Raw genomic sequence first — 17,520 nt, forward strand, 5'->3', positions numbered from 1 at the left:
GTTGTTTTCGTAAAAGACGCGTTTTCGCGCGTCTGGCAAACGGTCATACCAACAATCGAGAAAAACAGGGCAAAATCTTTTCTTTCGGCAAAATGTAAGAAACAATCGCAGAAAATGAACAAGTTCAAGTATTTGTTGAGCCTGGTGACCCAGCCACGAACCATATCGGGCAGCAATCCCAAAGAGCAGCTTCTGAACTGCCTGACCTATGGCCTATTGACAATTGTCGCTCTCTGTGCTGGTTTCCTGCTGTGGGACCTCGCGAGCAGCCAACGAGATGGATTCTTCTATGGCAAAAGGGACTCGCACACCCTGGTGCTGGACCTCTCGCACAGCCAGGAGGTGCTCCTGCACTCGGACGCAGACCAGCGTAAGCGCAACGGAAACTGCACATTCTGGGACTGTCTGAACATCTACAAATGCGAGCACGATAGGCTCAAGGTCTACATTTATCCGCTCCAAGAGTTTGTAGACGAAAAGACCGACAAAGTGGCCACCACACTGTCCAGCGAGTACTTCCAAATCCTGGAGGCAGTGCTCAAGAGTCGCTACTACACGTCGAACCCGAATGAGGCTTGCCTGTTCCTTCCCAGCTTGGATTTGCTGAGCCAAAATGTCTTTGACAAGCACTTGGCGGGTGCCGCCTTGGCCTCGTTGGACTTTTGGGATCGCGGCGACAACCACATCATCTTCAACATGCTGCCCGGCAGTGCGCCGGCCTACAACTCGGTGCTCGATGTGAACACGGACAATGCCATCATATTTGGCGGTGGCTTCGATACCTGGACCTATCGACCGGGCTTTGATGTCGCCATACCCGTGTGGAGTCCCCGCGTGGCCCATCAGCATCCGCACGCTGCTGCCCAGCGAAAGTTTCTGCTGGTCGTGGCCCAGCTGAACATTCTTCCGCGCTTCCTGCGAACCCTGCGCGACCTGTCCGCTGCCCACGCCGATCAGCTGCTGCTGCTGGGACCCTGCGAGGGCATGGATCTCTCCACGCGCTGCTCCTTCTCGCAGCACAAGAAGCTCCTCGAGTATCCCCGCCTGCTGTCGCGTGGAAAGTTCTGCTTTGTGGGCCGAAGCCTTCGCCTGGGTCAGCCCGATCTCGTGGAGATTATGTCCGAGAGCTGCATCCCCGTCATCGCCATCGACAACTATGTGCTGCCCTTCGAGGACGTCATTGACTGGTCGCTGGCCTCCGTTCGCATACGCGAATTCGAGCTGCATTCCGTGATGCAGAAGCTGAAGGCCATTTCCAATGTGAAAATTGTGGAAATGCAGAAGCAAGTGCAGTGGCTCTACTCCAAGTACTTTAAGGATCTGAAGACCGTCACGCTGACGGCTCTGGAGGTGCTCGAGAGTCGCATATTCCCGCTGCGCGCACGCAGCAGCCGCCAGTGGAATGCCATTGCCACCAATCCACGCTCCACCTTCAATCCCCTGTTCCTGCCCTCGTTGGCGCCGAAGTCGCAGGGCTTCACCGCCGTCATTCTCACCTACGACCGCGTGGAGAGTCTCTTCCTGCTGATCCAGAAGCTGGCTGTGGTGCCCTCGCTGCAGAGCATTTTGGTCATTTGGAACAACCAAAAGAAGGCACCGCCACACCGTGAGCACCGATTGAATGTTTCCGTGTAGATCTTTGGCAGTAATCCCATCTTCCCTTGCAGTATCCACATTCCCATCCATCTCTAAGCCGCTGAAGATCAGGCAAACGAAGGAGAACAAGCTATCGAATCGATTCTATCCCTATCCAGAGATCGAAACTGAAGCCATCCTAACCATAGACGACGACATTATCATGCTAACAACGGATGAGCTTGACTTTGGGTGAGGGAGAATTCCACTCTGTTTGAATTTCAGCTTAAAGTTGCACTTTTCCCTGCAGCTATGAGGTTTGGCGAGAGTTCCCTGACCACATTGTCGGCTTCCCCAGTCGCATCCATGTGTGGGACAATGTGACAATGCGCTGGCACTACGAATCGGAGTGGACAAACCAGATATCCATGGTGCTGACGGGCGCTGCCTTCCATCACAAGTACTGGAGCCACATGTACACTTACGCCATGCCGGGCGACATCAAGGACTGGGTGGACGAGCACATGAACTGCGAGGATATTGCCATGAACTTCCTGGTCGCGAACATCACCAACAATCCGCCCATCAAGGTGACGCCGCGCAAGAAGTTCAAGTGTCCCGAGTGCACCAACACCGAGATGCTCTCGGCCGATTTGAATCACATGCGGGAGCGCTCCGCCTGCATCGATCGCTTCTCCAAGATCTATGGCCGCATGCCGCTGCGCACGGTGGAGTTTCGGGCGGATCCAGTGCTCTTCAGGGACAATTTCCCGGACAAGTTGAAGCGCTACAATGACATTGGCAGCTTGTAAATGATACTCCGGGTGGAATAATTATGCAAAATACCAAAGACTTGTGGGGAAATAGCGCTCAAATTTAGAGGAAATCTTTTTCTGTTGCATTCGAATATATTAGTAGATCGAAGGCAGAGCCCAGAGCTGATGCCCAGCTCTGACAGTGGATCTCGCATAGAGAGATTTGGAGTTTGGAGTTTGCATCCAACTACAATAACCATTATTAAAAGTTGATAAATCATAGAAAAGGCGAGTTTTATTCTCACGTCTAGCCTAGGGCTAGCACGAGTTCGTTCTAAGCGGTCTACCGATAGGGTTAGGCTGTGAATATTCCTTTAAATGCTTAGTTAATATCATTGCGATACTTTTGGTGCTGGTTTTCTTCATGGTTTAGGCTTCGTTTGCGCTTGCCAAATACTCTTTGTAACGCTGCTCCTGCTGCTGCTGCAGCTTTTGTAGCTTTTTCAGCTGTCCCTTGCTAATCTCTTTGCCCTCCTTGTCGAGCGTGGGCAGGCCCTGGGATAACAAACAAATTAACGAGATTCCTCCTGTAATTCCGCTTTAACTTACATTCTCGTCAAAGGCCGAGTACTTCTCCGTTTCGCGCACAAACATCTCTTTGGGATTGAGGCGACGTTGCGCTTCCTTGGCGGCTGCTGCTTCGGCAGCTGCCTGCTTCTTGCGTTCCTTCTCAGCTGCCTTGTCCGCCTCGGCGGCCAGTTTGGCCTCACGTTCGCGCAGCAGCGAGCCGCGATCGACCAGCTTGACGGCAAACTTGCCACCGTCCTTGTCCTCGAGTCGCACACCCAAATTGGGCAGAATATTGTCCCGCAGATCGTCGCAGAGCTTCAGAATGTCGAATGCCTTCACTGCCTTCGCCTGCTCACGCACCAAATTGCGGAACTCCGCCAGAGTCTGGACATAGGGCAGCACTGTCGTCTCCAGATCGCCACCAGCCGCTGCCTGCGCACCGCCTCCGCCGCTCACTGGGAAGCCGATGCCACCGCGTGGCCCGGAAATGGCACCAAACACGTGCAACAGGTCGGTTATGTAGGTGGCCACATTGCGCAGCAGAAGGCTATTCAGTCGCGCCTTGTTGTCCCGTATGTAGACATTCGAGGCGGAGACGAGTTCCCGAATGGCATCCAGGGCGCTGCGTGTGTCCACGTTGTCTGGGAGGGTAGGAGAATTGAATGGTTAACTGAATGGAGGATGGGTTTTCCCGGACTTACCACAAAGTGCCGCATGCACTTGCACCTGCGAGCTGGAGAACTTCTGCTGCAGAGCAGCCTCGACGTCGGTCCAGGCATCGAACTGCCTTCGCGGCTCCTCCGACAGCACGTGGCGGGTGAGATCTTTCACATTCAGGAAGAACTCCTGCAAGGGGGAAACCAGAAGTTGGAGTACAAAAAGAAACCACAGTGAATGCCTCTTACATTGAGGAACTTCTCGTATTGCGTGGCCATTTCCATGGTGTTCTCCGAGTAGTCCAGCGTGTCCTTCCACGAGTGCAGGAGAAAGGCAAGACGCAGCTGTGTGGCCGAGTGCTTCTTGAGGGCCTCCTGAATGGTGACGAAGTTCTTCAGCGACTTGGACATCTTGCAGCCGGCAATGGTGAGGTGTCCAGTGTGCAGGAAGTACTTGACCCACTCGGACTCGTCGTAGGCCGCCTCCGACTGGGCCAGCTCGTTGTCGTGGTGCGGGAACTTCAGATCCACGCCGCCCGTGTGTATGTCGAAGGTGGAGCCGAAGATGTCGGAGGCCATGGCCGAGCACTCGATGTGCCAGCCGGGACGACCGCGACCCCACGGGCTGTCCCACCAGGGCTCGCCGGCCTTGCTGGCCTTCCACAGCGCAAAGTCGTTGGCCGAACGCTTCTCCGAGAGCCGATCCTCGGCCACAAACAGATCCCCCTCACCCTCCTGCAGGGACTTGGTGTCGCCGTAGGCCTCCGGCACCAGCTTGGCGTAGTGATGCTTCTCCTTCCTGTCGAACCCATTCACATCAAAGTAGACGGAGCTGTTGGCTGCGTACGCCAAGCCATTGTCGATGATCCTCTGAATGAAGGCCACTATCTGGGGCACGTACTCCGAGACACGCGTGAGCACATCCGGTGGGAGAATCTGCACAGAGGGAGAGTAAGGAAAAGTTCTGGAACTCTGATTGCATGACTCACGTTGAGTGACTTCATGTCGTTGTGAAATTGATCTTCCCAGTAGCGAGGCAGGGACTCAAAGACCGAATTGTCATTGATCTCAGCGCCCTTCTTGCCGTCCAACCACTCGGCAATCGGATCCTTGGCCTCGTTGAGGTAGTGCTGGCGCTTCTCAGCGATGCTCTTTTCCTCTCCTTGGCTCACCGCCTGTGTGAGCGCATCGACGGCATCGTTCATGCGCTGCAGCGTCTTGTCCAGCATCAGCTTCTTGTCGGGATCCGTGTTCTTGGCGCAGCTTTCCTGGAATCGTACGAGCACCTGCTTCTGGTCATCCAGCAACTGGCCGAGTGGCAGCTTGGCCGATTCGCTGACATATTCCTCGAAGAGATGGTTCTGCCGGGCGCGCTTGATGATTTTGTCATCGATGTCCGTGATGTTCATCACATAATGGATGTTGTAGCCAAAATAATTGGCCAGAATGCGTCTCAGAATGTCGAAGGAAATGTAAGATCTATTGGGGCAACAGATAAGATACAGATACCGACTCAATGCTGGTGATGTGGCGGCGCTTACCGTGCGTGCCCCATGTGCGAGGCGTCGTAGACAGTCGGCCCGCAGCTATACCACGTCAAGTTGTTCCCATCCAGCGGCACGAAGTCCTCCTTTTGTCGCGTCAGGCTGTTGTACAGCCGTAGCTTTGGCCGCTCCGCTGGCTTTGGTGCTTGCCACGCAGGTTGTACACGTTTCGACATTATTATATTATAAAGTTATAAATAAAATTGGTAAATAAACGTTCTGATCAGTGCATTTATCGATAAAATATGACCCTCAACGAGGTACCGATTATATACCATTTCATTTTCATAATTTACCGCAAATATACCGAATTGGAAATCATTTTCCTCAATTTTGATATTCCATTTGATATTAATAGCCAGATCGGACTCTCAGAGCTGAAATTATAATTTAATCCGATTGACAAATTAATTGTCCGTAAGATTGGTAGGTTTTCAGAAGTTCATTTTATTGGATTGTTTGCGAAATACGGCTCAAATTCTAAATGCCAATTTCTCTATTTAGCTGTTTGGCAACACTACTCTCTTGGTTGTCGAATTGGACGTGATGAACCATCGATGAATAGCGCCATTCATCGATACCTTAGCCCGCACGTGCGTTTGTTTTGTCTTGGCGAGGTTTATAAAATAAGAAAATTTAGCTAAAAACAAGTATTTATCAAGATGAAGTGGACCACGGCGAATCTGAAGCACCCCAATTATACAGCACAGCATGAAATTTACGTGGGCACACACACAGGATCGTTCAAACGTGAGTCTTTCCGCCGTTGAAGTTTCGACATTGGAATCATTTTACTCGCTTCTTGTAGAGCTGCTGCCGGCATCGGAGAAGGCCCCACATGGACAGAGAAACCTCAGTGATCTGAAAGACTTGGACAAGGAATCGCGAGTCACTGCTCTGGCTTTCGGCAACGATGCGCGAACAGAAATTCTGCTTGGCCGAGCGAAAAATATCGCCGAGGTGCATTCCATTGGGGAAGAAGGCTTCTCCGCGCGTAATGTGACTTTCACTGCCGCTCCCATTGTTGGTTTGGCTCGCTACAACGACAAACTGATTGCCGGCATTGGGAACGGAGAGTTGCAAAGCTTGGAGCTGGACCCTGAGGAGGAAACGCCACCAGTTGCCATCTCCACCGGCACTCAAATGGATCATCTGCGGCAGTGCGCACAGGCCAGGAACATTGTGGCCACCGGTGGCAAGGAGCGACAGAATAATCTGAAAGTCTACGACCTGAGCGCCGACGCCAAACAGATCTTTACCTCCAAGAACTTGCCCAACGATTACCTGCAGCTGGAGGTGCCCGTGTGGGACAGTGACATTGGCTTTGTCGACGGGCCGAGTGTCCTGGCGACCTGCTCGCGTCACGGATATGTTCGCCTGTACGACACACGCAAGCAGCGCCGCCCGGTCGCCTGCTTTGCCAGCGAGGAGCACGGCATGAGCTTCGCGACGCTGGTGGCACGGGGAAACTACATCTACACGGGCACCACGATGGGCGCCCTGAAGGCCTTCGACACGCGCATGAAGAACCCTGTGCACACGTACAAGGGGTTCACTGGTGGCGTCAGTGACCTGCACTTGGATCCCACTGGACGCTTCCTGAGCTCTGCCAGCTTGGATCGCTATGTGCGCGTGCATGACGCTGACTCCACAGTGCTGCTCTATCAGTGCTACGTCAAGTCGAAGGCCACCAAGGTACTTCTACGCCCCCTGAAGGAGGAGAAGCCAGAGGTTGATGATGAACAGGAGGAGGAGGAGGATGAGGAAGTGGATGAGTTATTGCCACAAAAGCTCAGTGTGAAGACAGCCCCTGTGGACGATGAGTATGAGGATATGTTTGAGCAGATGCCAACTGTGGGGTGAGTCTTTATTCGAGTTCCTTTGCCCCACCCGTTGCTAATCTTTTAAAATGTTATACAGCGACAGCGAAGAGGAATCTGAAGAGCAAGAAGAGCCAACTGCCAAGGTGGAAAAAGCCAAGCAAAAGCGCAAGGGTCCAAACCAATCGCAGAAAACGAAAAAGAAGAAAGTGTAAATAATAATTTGATGCATCCACCAACTACTTGTTAATGTTTAGATTAAAGTTTTATATTAAAACGTAGTAATATGAAGCGAACGCTACTGCCACGCCTTCCTGGGCAGCTGCGCCTTTTGCAGCTGATAGTTGACGTACAGGCGATAGATGCAGTAGTAAAAGAACTCCACCACAGAGATCATGCTGAGGCCCAGGCAGAGATTGAAAATGCCACCAAGATCAGCTGAAATGGAAGTCTGCAAAGTTAAGTTGTAACCTACAGCTAGAGCGTACCCACAGAGTAGTCCAATCCACGACATGACCGTCACCTTGCGTATGACCGGAACGACCTGCTTGGCGAGGTAAACGCGCAGCACAAAGCTATCCCTGTTGAGCAGCTCCCGCGAGCTTAAAGAGGAATCAATAGAGGCATTTATGGGAGGTTTTTTGCGTACGTACTAGTAGCGGCTGACGGAGAACTGATGCTGATTGAGGTCCGTCTTGTAGGAGAGCGTGGAGTAGGTGACATCGTAGCAATTGGGCAGGCACTGGTCGCAGCGCACGCTCTTAAAGTTGTCTGGGGAAAAGTAAACGGGGAAAGCATCAACCTTTTGGTTTTCTTTTTTAAATTTGCATATCGAAAGGGGAAAGAGGAAAGGGGAGAGCACACTTTAGGGCTTTATATTAACGTGCAAATGAGCTCCCAAGCGATTTGTGGGCGCATCAAGTCATGGCGTATAATGCAGACACTCGGGCACGTGAGTATCCTGAATATTTAATATAAATTATGAAACATGAGCGAGCACAACAGACGACGACAACAGCACCCACACACACCACACACCACACAATGAGGCCACAGTCACCGTAGCAGCAGCAGCAGCAGCAGGAAGAGCAACAGCAGCATGGGAAAAACATGAAAAGTGCCAGCCAGCCAAGGGCGAAGGCGACAACGTGACAAAGGCTGTCGGAAGAGTAGAGAGTACGTGAACCTTGTCAGCCCCTGAAGGATGCGCGTGGGCAGAGCCAGAAGTGACAGTAAGCCGCACACAACACCACACTCTACCAGAGACTCACCATAGTTTGCCGAGTAGCAGAATGTATCGTTGAGATTGCACTCCTTGAACTGGTTGCCCACAATGGGCAGGAGATACGGGTGACAGCCGCACTTGGCGACAATGGCCTCTGTCTGGCAGGAGAGCATGCAGGCCGCCTGGCGATAGTTTCGCAGCCTCAAGTCGTCCGAGATGAGGCAGTCCCGCTTGCGCTCCGACAGCTCCAGCACCTCCGCCGAGGAGCTCTGCACCGTGGGCGAGACTTCGAGAAAGCTCTCGGATCTCGCGGTGATTGTCACCGAGGAGGCCGACTCGGTGACATAATCCATGGGATGGTGCACGAGCACGATGAGGCCCGTGTTGAGATTACGCTCAGAGCCCTCGGCGCCGACAAATGTGAGGCCGCCATCCATGCCAAAGATGTTGGCCGAGAAGGGCACGTAGCTGGAGTTGCGCGGATTGTAGTTGAAGGAGCAGCAGGGACCGAGATACGCCGTCGTGGGTATGAAGGAGAGGTACTCGTGGCTCTGGTTGCACTGGAACTCGGAGTGGCCCCAGAAGCAGCGCTTCACGTAGTCCGAGCAGCCCGGACTTACAGCCATGGCCGCCTCCCACACACTGACGTTGTTCAGCCGAAGCACCGCGTCGGTGACTCTGTAACTCTCGTGGGTCGGCGGCTCGAAGCTCTGGTCCGTGAAGGCGTTGAGGAACTCAAACCCCGCAGCCACATCAGCCATCGCGTACTCTGGGGGAATGTTCCTGTGCAAAGTAGAGACAGTTAGAGTTCAGGGAGCTAAGGAAGGGTTAAGGTTTTCTTTGCTCACAGCGTCTTGACGTAGCGCTCGACACGCTCAGTGTTGACCACCTTGGGACTGCAGATGGTGACGCCGGGAAAGGCCACGTCCGTGATGGAGAGATCGTTCGAGATGGTATTCAGAATGGGATACGAGTAGAACTTCAGCCAGAGCAGCAGGGTCAGGTAGATGCTCAGCAGGAGCAGCTGCAGCAGCACCGAGGACCAAATGAACCTGGAAGACAGGGCACTCGGAGGATTACTCAGCACTGGGAGTAGGGCTCCACTCACCTGGACAGTCCGTGTGTGCGCTGACGTCGCAGCAGCCACATTCCGCTCACTTTGGTCCGCTCCGTGTACTCCCAGAAGGTGCTGGCAATGGCTGCCCTCAGTGGACCCAGGCGCCTCTTCCTCTCCAAGGTTCTCTTGCCAGGTGCTGGCCACTTGTCGGTGTCCTTCATGTCAAACAGTTTGTCGCAGCTGGCGGCACTCGGAGCATGCTTTTATATACGGCCAGGCAGACCGAGACAGCCGCCTAATGACCCCAAGTTGTGGTGCTAATTATGGGTTAATAGACTCGTTAATTTGTCTCGGAACCGAGAAACTTTACCACTTGTTCCGCATTAGTGATAATTTAAAAGATGGACTCCATAAAGTACTACTGCTCCTTTGTGGAAATCGATGTACAATGTTCTCTGGCTCCAACTTTGGGCAAACAATTTCATTCCAATTTTGCCACACACTCGACTCGGGGGAGTACATGCCGTAAGTATCCTGTCGGCTCTCACACATGGTGCTTGCTCTCTGCCACAGACAAATCCAGTTCGTTCCGTTCGAAGGGAAGATAACTTTGGTGCTACATATCTTCGGTTGGAGAAACTATGCAGCATATGAACGTGGGAGCACCGAAGCATTCGAGCATCTTGTGCGACTACCGACCACCGCGGCACTCGAATGTTTTTCTGCACGTTCCTTCTTCTGCACTCCTCCCCCGCCTGGGACCAAAAAGTTTTGCGTGTTCAAATCTACTGCATCTAGCTTTTAAGCTGGGACAATAAAATTCCAACTCCCCCTGCAGGGCAGTGGCAGTACTCGGAATTCAGTGAAATTTTCGGGTAGACTGCAGCTGCATGGGGAGTGTGGATTCGTTTGGAATTAGTTGTTGACTTTATCGAATGCTGTTCTGCCTTCATTGTTGTGCTTGTTTGAGCAGCTCGGAGTGAATTTTAATTAGTAGGGAGTCAGTCAGTGCAAACAATCAGTACCGTTCCTTCAAGTTAATTGTTTTCCATGGTAATGAAAGAAAAATCTGTTCCACTTCGCTATGAAAATTGTACGAGCAAGTCCAGGAGTGTAATACGAGTGTGACTAGAGTCAAAGGGAAGACAAGGAAAACTTTTAATTCCACTTTTGCCAACTAAAAGTTGGCTGGGTAAATGAAAAGATACCACCACAGCCAGGAACAAACTTTGAAATGGTTTTTATCGCGAACACGCGCTTCCCATAACCAGGGGTACTGGATTGCAGATAAGCTCGCTCCATGGGTGGGGGCAGCCCAATCATCGCAATCGCCTCCTAATAATCTGCCGACATGTGGAGCAATTTGTAAAGCGTTGCGTAAACGTGAGCTCCTTATTGAAATATCTCCGGCAAAACAGTTCCTCACGAATACTGTCATGGCCAGAACTCCGAACCAGGACCACAGACCTGGCTAAAAATTATAAATTCGCTGGCTCAACTTTTCGCTGACGGTTCACCATTTTTTCTATACACGGTACACCAAGAGTTGACGGGAGTATAAGAATTGTAGTCAAGCACAAAAGAGAACAAAAGACTGCTAAATATCTACACTGGTTTCTTCTCGGTTCCCTTTTGTCCCTTGCCTAATTTATTTGCTGTACCTTTCATATGTATGTACATAGTATGTGTGCATTTATGTAAGAAGAACATTCGTATTTGCGCTGCTTCTCTCTTTCCCCTTCTCGACATTCACCGTTGCATTAATACTTTGAACGCGAGAAATTGAACATGCCATCCTCTATCACCTTCCTTTTATCTTTATGGACTGCTCAGCTTCTTCTCGCTCTTCCACTACATGCCAACACAGCTGCACAGCTCTTCCCCATCTTGCCATTCACCGTTGCATTAACAATTTTTCGACTGGAGAAGTGCCAACTTTAATGCGAAAAATGTAAAGGGTGGGTTTCTCAAACAGTCCATTCTCTTTCACCTTCCATGTTCTCCTTATGATCTGCTCAGCTTCTTCTCCCTCTCCCACTACATGCCAACACAGCTGCAGAGCAACATATTTCCCCTTCTCGCCATTTACAGTTGCACTAACAAGTGGTCACTCACGCATAGACGCAGAAGAGGGAGAACACAAAAGATAAAGTCAAATGAGAGAGCACAAGAAAGAGAGCATAGAATGTTCTCGAGGCCAAGCTTCCCACGCATTCAAAGCTGTGCCGCTCTCACTAAATTTTTTCGGTCGGGAAAAGCGCGTGGGTTTAAGTCAGCTCCGGGTTTCGGGTCGCGAAAATCGGGAAAACTATTAAAAATCAAACGGGAAAATTGCGGTGTAGTGCAGTTTAGTAAAGTTGTGAAGTGATGCGGTGAAAGTGGTCAAATGTTACATAAAAGTTCCTGATCAAGAGTGGCGGCGGCCTTCATCAAAATGGCATACTTAAGGCAGAACGGCGCACAAAAATGGAGGCGATAAATAAAAATTAAAAGTTGTACATTTGATGTACAAAATGTGCCAAAGCGAAAGTGAAAAGTGTGCATAGGCTAATTATTCTATGCATACAATTTTTTTTATTGTCACGTGATCTGTGGCAATGTGTGTACGTGTGGATGTGTGTGCAAAAGGCAGAGCGGCAGAAGAAAAAGGAGGCGACAAGTGAGAGTGAAAAGTGCATTGTACATTAGATGTACAAAATGTGTGTAGTGCAGTGAAGTGGTGTGGTTTTGTGGTGCAGTGTTGTGGTATTATGATGCAGTGAAGTGGTCAAAAAATTTCAAAAGTGGCGGCGATCAAGTGAAAGTGAGAATTTGTGTAGTGCAGTGTTGTGATGTAATGATGTAGTGCAGTGAAGTGGCCAAAAAATGGCAAGAAAAAGTTCCTGATCATCAAAATGGCATACAAAAGGCAAAGCGGCAGAGAAAAAAAGGCAATAAGTGAAAGTAAGAAGGCGCAGTTGTGTAGTGCAGTGTTGTGGTGTAATGATGAAGTGCAGTGAAGTGGCCAAAAAATGGCAAGAATAAGTTCCTGATCATCAAAATGGCATACAAAGGCAAAGCGGCACAGAAAAAATAAAAATAATAATGAAAGTGAAAAGTGTACATATGTACATGATGTACAAAATTGGCTAAAGTAAAAATGCAAAGTGTTGCGTATTTGATGTACACAATGCAGATTTTTTTTTTCGTTTGGTCACGTGATCTCTGGCAATGTGTGTACGTATATTTGTGTGTGTTAAAAATGCGGCGCAGAATTGTGCTCAAAGTGAAGAAGTGGAGAAAAGCAAGAAGGAAAGAGCGCGCTCTCTCGTGCCAAGAGTCTCAGTGCATGATGAGGTGAGGTCTTGGTGATCTGCCTCTCCCGCTGGTGTATCCCAACGAGCATCAGTGCTATTATGTCTCACCTTATATTAATCCACCCAAAATGCGTGCTCTTATTGAAAAGTGGTTGGAGTTTTTTCAAATTCTTTGGCTGTGTGCGTTTTCGTATTCGTACTCGTTTCGTAAATCGTTCTCTTAAAAATCGTTGCGTTAACGCATTCTATCGATCCCGTTAATTCTTCCGTCGTAATCCCGTAATCGTCGACTGCTGCCGATGAAAACATTATAGCAAAACATTATTGCCCAAAAGGTTAGTGAGAGCTTTTGTACTTTACTGCTTTACTGTTATTATTTTTATATATTGTATATTCTTGATCAATGTCCGCAATGCGAGTACTGGGTATCAAATGGGCGACTTCTCACAACGTTCCTCATAGTTTAGTTTTTCAAAAGCGACAGCAAACTTTTATTTGCCAAAAAAAGAGAGTTTGACTCTAAAAGTTAGCTATGTATTTACCTCCGTTGGAAGTTTAACGCCTGAGCTTTGACTGCACAGCCATAAAGTCGTGCCGACAATGTTGGCCAATGGGGGAGAAAAAGAAGGAGTAGCACGGAATGTTTAATATTGGTGCAAAGTTTCTGCTCGTGATTTTGTTGCAACGGTGAATTAGTTGGGTCGGGTTTCGGGCACTAAAACTGTATGCAGAAGCAGTCAAGACAGATTCGTTTATAGATATTGGGTATTGGCAAGGGAATCGCTCCGCTCATCTGGTGTTTGGTCGGCATTAGTTGAACAATGTCCGGGGGCCATTCAAACGCACTCCAAAGCCTCTTAGATCATCATCCTAATGATAAGCCAACAGCCAACACAAGCTGAGACGGCGGCAAAGACGAATCAATCAAATCAATCCGATAAAGGCCCGGCCCAAAGCAATTGTTTGGACAACACTTGTCTTATGGCTGTCCGACGAACTGGACAGGGAGAAGGGAGACAGAGAGGGCGGAGTATCGTGTCAGCTGTCCATAGCTGTAAAATAGCGAAATAGCGACGCGTGTATTTGCATTCACATTGAATGCTGAAAGCCACAACGAGCCTTATTACGATCCGAATACAATGGCAAGTGTCCCCCATAATCGTAAAGAAAGCAAGCACCATTCCGTGCAAGTGGGTTCCCATTGGGGGTAGAGAGCAATTTGTATCTTGGCCAGTTGCCCGCCACCGAGCGGGCGAAACAAAGGATAAGCACAAGGATATGGCCACAGCCCGTCGGAAGTGCATGTGAGCCATGGGCAACCGACTCCGACAGGCACTAAGAAGAAATCGAAACGGAAGGCGTCTCCGGGTCGAGTCAGCGTTTACAGTTCGATGCCAACGATGTTAACGACACAGCGAACACTACAGTAGAGCGGTTGAATCAGTGCTCCATCTCATAAAATGGGGCAGTCGATGGGGCAGCCGGCAATGCAATCACATCGATCGGGGATTGATGTACACACAAGTAGTTGCCGCATTTTCATCTACCATTCAGCAGCGCATTTTGTGCCACTCAAAATTTAAAATCTTCGTGCACGTCCTGACCATGAATACCGCCACCATACTCATCCCCCACTCCATTACCCACCCCTTGCCAAGTGGGGCGTTCCAGAGTTACGAGTCTGCGAGGCTGTTTGCCAGTTTGGAATCAATTTAGCGGAATGTAGCCAAATCCCCAGTACGGCCCTCAAGATATACTCCATCCATGTCGTGTCTGTCGTGTCCGTGTGTGGGCGGACCTTGAGAGTTTGTGCCGCTTTTTTTGCTTTTGGGATAAACTGCTCTGCACATGTGGCAGGCACTTTGCATTTCTGGCCCAATTGATTTTTAATGGCTCTATGCTCCTCCGACTGAAATAACAAACACAAATTCGATTGCCCAACGGAAAGTTTTTGGGTCGCAAAATATTGAAATGACTTTCAGTGGGGGTGCAAATACTTACACACAAAAATAAAGCCACTCATGGTGGGGTCCTACATGTACCCCAGTACCCGACTTTGCCTTCGTGTGAGGGTTTCAATCCGCTCGGGAGACGCCGCAGCTTCCTGCCAAGCTTCCTGCAAATCCCATCAGTAACAAACAGAGCAAACGGTGCATAAGGAAGATGCCAGGTGCCAGGTGCCTGACTAATTGCCCTCCATTTGATTTCCGATTACGAACCGCGCAAGTACAGTGGGTCCGATCAGAAAAAGGAAAGGAAATTCACGCATTTTGTACCTCAACTCATTTTCCTCATTCCTCCGAGGTATTCCCTCGATTGTTGTTCTAATGAATCTGCGCTTAACTTGACCCAACTCCACCTCGATTCCACTTCGTTTACCTCCCCTCCTGCTCGGGCTAATGCTGTTGCTACTGTCGTTAAATAAAGTGCGTTTGCATTTAAGCCGACTTTGGGGCTGTTTCTAAGCCTATTAGGAGTGTTCCACTTGCAGCCCCTACCACCATCACCACCTAACACTCCCGAAAGGTGGCCCTCCCTGTGACAGAGATGGATGCTTCCTTCCCACGCTGTCCTTTTTCGAACAAGTGTTCACTCAAAAAGTATGACAGTTGCCCAGAATAGGCCACTTTAACCAAGGACACGGGTATACGTTTTTTGTGTATGGAATTCTTTTGATTTAAATTCATCGATTTGGCCTTTCGCCTTTGAAGAGCTCTCACACAAACATTCATTTCCCCCAACCCACCACTTCGGCACCACAGCCTCAATGGCTTCGACATCTACATCCCACTTCACTCTTGACTCTCGGCCCGTGGTGTGTTGGGGCGCCGTAACAAATTTCGTTTCCTGATGGGCCTCCCCAGTTTCCCCTTGGCAAACAATTCCAATTGATTCCATTTTAATGGATAGATAATGTTGATTTCGCACAGCATAAAATCGAATACGAATGCGAGACATCTCGGGTGGGGAATTTTCAATAAAGGTGAACAGTTCGGTTAGCAAATCCAACTCCAATTAGCATTCATCTAAAATTCATTACATAGCTGTCAAGATCCCCATGAATTGTGCAAAATATTCATGATGCCACAGCACTTCCTTCCTGTTTGGGCTTAAGCAGACAGACCGAGAGCACATTTAATAACCGCATCAGACTGCTAGCCAGGCTCTACGAGTGTTTATGGCTTAAAGAAAAATGATAGCTATCAGGCGAAGTCGGAATAGGACCGGAAAGGGGAAATAAAACCACTTGCTGGCTGGGCTATGGCCATGCCCAGCGACATAAACAGGCTCAAATGATATTTTTTTCTTCTCTTTGGCCGCAATCAGAACACGAGACTGCTGGACCAGCCCTTTCCGTCCGCAGAGACATCTGCTGTCTGCTGTTTCTGCTGCTGTCGAGGAAGGAAAGGGAAAGCAAGTTTTTCTTAGCCGGGCTTACAGCTGAACAGCAATTAACAAGGCGAAAAGAAAATACAATCAAGGGCCAGGATAAACAAGAGATGGCAACGGGCTTTCGAGCACCGACCAGAGCATATTCCATTGCAGCATTCAGCAATGTTTAAGCAGAATTCAGGCGGGGAATTGTAGGGGCAGAAGCTTGTTGCGTGTTGAACAAGAATAAAAGGGAAAGCGCCGTGGAAGCACAGGACGAGCAGGACAAGCAGCCTGCCTGTTTGTCCGGAGACATTCTACATAATGAGGAATTATGAATGCGTGAACACATAAAAGATGCCTGGATAGATGAGGGGGCGCAGACAGCTCCGGCCTAAGCTATCTGCCCCCTAATTGTTAGTTATTGGCCGTCGATGCCATAAAGGATGTCCCCCATCCGGCCAGTAAATCACTTAGGGCGGGCCACTTGGTGTGTAGCGAGAGTCTAGAGACCCAAGACAGGCAGGCTCTGAATTTGATAATCAGATTACCACACATGCTGCATGTACAGAGTCATGCCCATCGCCACTCGGCTTCCTCATGCTGGCGGAGAGTTGCCCAAGCCCTTCCCTACTTTGGCCTCATTTGCATGTGGCATGTTAGCACCAGCTGCACAGCGCAAGCACAGCACTCGAGAGCCTCTTGAGCACCTGGTGGCAACATGTGTAAACTGTTATTCTATTATGCAAGCGAAGGAGGAGGAGAGCGGCGTGTCTAGGAGTAGTCATCCTCGTACATCCTCGTAAAATCTTTGTCGGAATGGCATGCCCATTCGGAACTTTCCCTAGAATCCATTCATACTTTATGCCTCTGTTTACGAGTATTTACACCCCACCACAACCCACAACCTTAACGAGCTTCCCTTCCGACTTTCGGAGGCCGTAAACTTTCAACTAAACTGCTCGGAACCGGTGGCAGGCCACTCCATTTGAAGTTGTCGATGTGGTTTCAGCGTATAATTAGCTAATTGTGCGTCCCATAGAGATGGGACTCTGGAGATCTCTGTTTTTGTGGGCAAATCAGAGGCCCATCTGTGGTCGCAATCGCAATCCCTTAATTACCTTCTCGCTGGATCAGGCTTCTGCACTTACATAAATCTGATGCCCTTTGACTGTGGCTGTGGCAGCACGAATTATGCCTCCACTCTACCGTTTGCCCGGATATTACTGCCTCCATTGTCCATCCAGCCCACAGATCTGGAATTATCGCTCAGGAGGGGCCCAGGGCTCAGCCCGTCCCGGCTTTGATTTAGAGCAAATGGGTCGGGGCCATGCTGGATGGACAGCGGAGTGGCATCGCTGCCCAGGGGCCAGTTGAATGGCTGGGCCAACATTTATTGGATGCCAATAACTACACGCATTGTCTCGGCATTCGTTCTGCGTGGGTGTGTGGGGAGGGGAGGGGAGACGAATGTGGTGTTTTGTGGTGTTCTGACTGTTCTCCGATAATTTAGGCAGTGTTTTGCCAATTTACATATAGCCCACGGGGGTGACGGACGGTGACTGCGGGCGAGAGAGCGATAGAGCAAAGGCGAGTGCTGTGGCCTGTTGGCCTCCTGATTGGCATGCCATAATGAAATTTGTGTCTGTG

The 17,520-nt window shown here is 49.9% G+C and overlaps 4 protein-coding genes across 4 annotated transcripts; 2 read left to right on the top strand and 2 right to left on the bottom strand.

Moving 5' to 3' along the window:
- The first annotated feature begins 29 nt into the window (after nt 1–29).
- LOC117890196 (exostosin-2) lies at nt 30–2,612 on the top strand. The gene is made up of 3 exons (XM_034794901.1): nt 30–1,606; nt 1,668–1,827; nt 1,886–2,612. Exons 1-3 carry the CDS (start codon nt 115–117, stop codon nt 2,385–2,387), a joined length of 2,154 nt encoding a protein of 717 aa, XP_034650792.1. The 5' UTR covers nt 30–114; the 3' UTR covers nt 2,388–2,612.
- Nucleotides 2,606–5,333, bottom strand: LOC117890195 (cysteine--tRNA ligase, cytoplasmic). The gene is made up of 6 exons (XM_034794900.1): nt 5,098–5,333; nt 4,546–5,035; nt 3,806–4,492; nt 3,602–3,746; nt 2,940–3,541; nt 2,606–2,885 (listed from the first exon to the last, which is right to left on the bottom strand). Exons 1-6 carry the CDS (start codon nt 5,274–5,276, stop codon nt 2,760–2,762), a joined length of 2,229 nt encoding a protein of 742 aa, XP_034650791.1. The 5' UTR covers nt 5,277–5,333; the 3' UTR covers nt 2,606–2,759.
- A 345-nt stretch (nt 5,334–5,678) lies between these two features.
- On the top strand, nt 5,679–7,216 carry LOC117891370 (WD repeat-containing protein 74). Its single transcript, XM_034796807.1, has 3 exons — nt 5,679–5,850; nt 5,909–6,959; nt 7,021–7,216. Exons 1-3 carry the CDS (start codon nt 5,763–5,765, stop codon nt 7,133–7,135), a joined length of 1,254 nt encoding a protein of 417 aa, XP_034652698.1. The 5' UTR covers nt 5,679–5,762; the 3' UTR covers nt 7,136–7,216.
- Nucleotides 7,217–7,218: 2 nt separating this feature from the next.
- LOC117891369 (sodium channel protein Nach) lies at nt 7,219–9,423 on the bottom strand. Its single transcript, XM_034796806.1, has 6 exons — nt 9,254–9,423; nt 8,994–9,197; nt 8,192–8,928; nt 7,574–7,691; nt 7,413–7,522; nt 7,219–7,358 (listed from the first exon to the last, which is right to left on the bottom strand). Exons 1-6 carry the CDS (start codon nt 9,421–9,423, stop codon nt 7,219–7,221), a joined length of 1,479 nt encoding a protein of 492 aa, XP_034652697.1.
- Between the last annotated feature and the right edge of the window lie 8,097 nt (nt 9,424–17,520).

This window comes from Drosophila subobscura, chromosome E (assembly GCF_008121235.1).
Source record: "Drosophila subobscura isolate 14011-0131.10 chromosome E, UCBerk_Dsub_1.0, whole genome shotgun sequence".
In the NCBI taxonomy this organism is placed as follows: Eukaryota; Metazoa; Arthropoda; class Insecta; order Diptera; family Drosophilidae; genus Drosophila; species Drosophila subobscura.

Coding starts and splice junctions, on each gene's coding strand:
- LOC117890195 (XM_034794900.1), bottom strand. CDS start 5,276: ATGTCGAAACGTGTACAACCTGCGTGGCAAGCACCAAAGCCAGCGGAG. Junction 4,493..4,545: donor ACGACATGAAGTCACTCAAC/GTGAGTCATGCA, acceptor CCCTCTGTGCAG/ATTCTCCCACCGGATGTGCT. Junction 3,747..3,805: donor AATACGAGAAGTTCCTCAAT/GTAAGAGGCATT, acceptor TCCCCCTTGCAG/GAGTTCTTCCTGAATGTGAA.
- LOC117891370 (XM_034796807.1), top strand. CDS start 5,763: ATGAAGTGGACCACGGCGAATCTGAAGCACCCCAATTATACAGCACAG. Junction 5,851..5,908: donor ACACACAGGATCGTTCAAAC/GTGAGTCTTTCC, acceptor CGCTTCTTGTAG/AGCTGCTGCCGGCATCGGAG. Junction 6,960..7,020: donor GAGCAGATGCCAACTGTGGG/GTGAGTCTTTAT, acceptor AATGTTATACAG/CGACAGCGAAGAGGAATCTG.
- LOC117890196 (XM_034794901.1), top strand. CDS start 115: ATGAACAAGTTCAAGTATTTGTTGAGCCTGGTGACCCAGCCACGAACC. Junction 1,607..1,667: donor AAAGAAGGCACCGCCACACC/GTGAGCACCGAT, acceptor CTTCCCTTGCAG/TATCCACATTCCCATCCATC. Junction 1,828..1,885: donor ACGGATGAGCTTGACTTTGG/GTGAGGGAGAAT, acceptor TTTTCCCTGCAG/CTATGAGGTTTGGCGAGAGT.
- LOC117891369 (XM_034796806.1), bottom strand. CDS start 9,423: ATGAAGGACACCGACAAGTGGCCAGCACCTGGCAAGAGAACCTTGGAG. Junction 8,929..8,993: donor GAGCGCTACGTCAAGACGCT/GTGAGCAAAGAA, acceptor TACTTTGCACAG/GAACATTCCCCCAGAGTACG. Junction 7,523..7,573: donor TTCTCCGTCAGCCGCTACTA/GTACGTACGCAA, acceptor TTCCTCTTTAAG/CTCGCGGGAGCTGCTCAACA.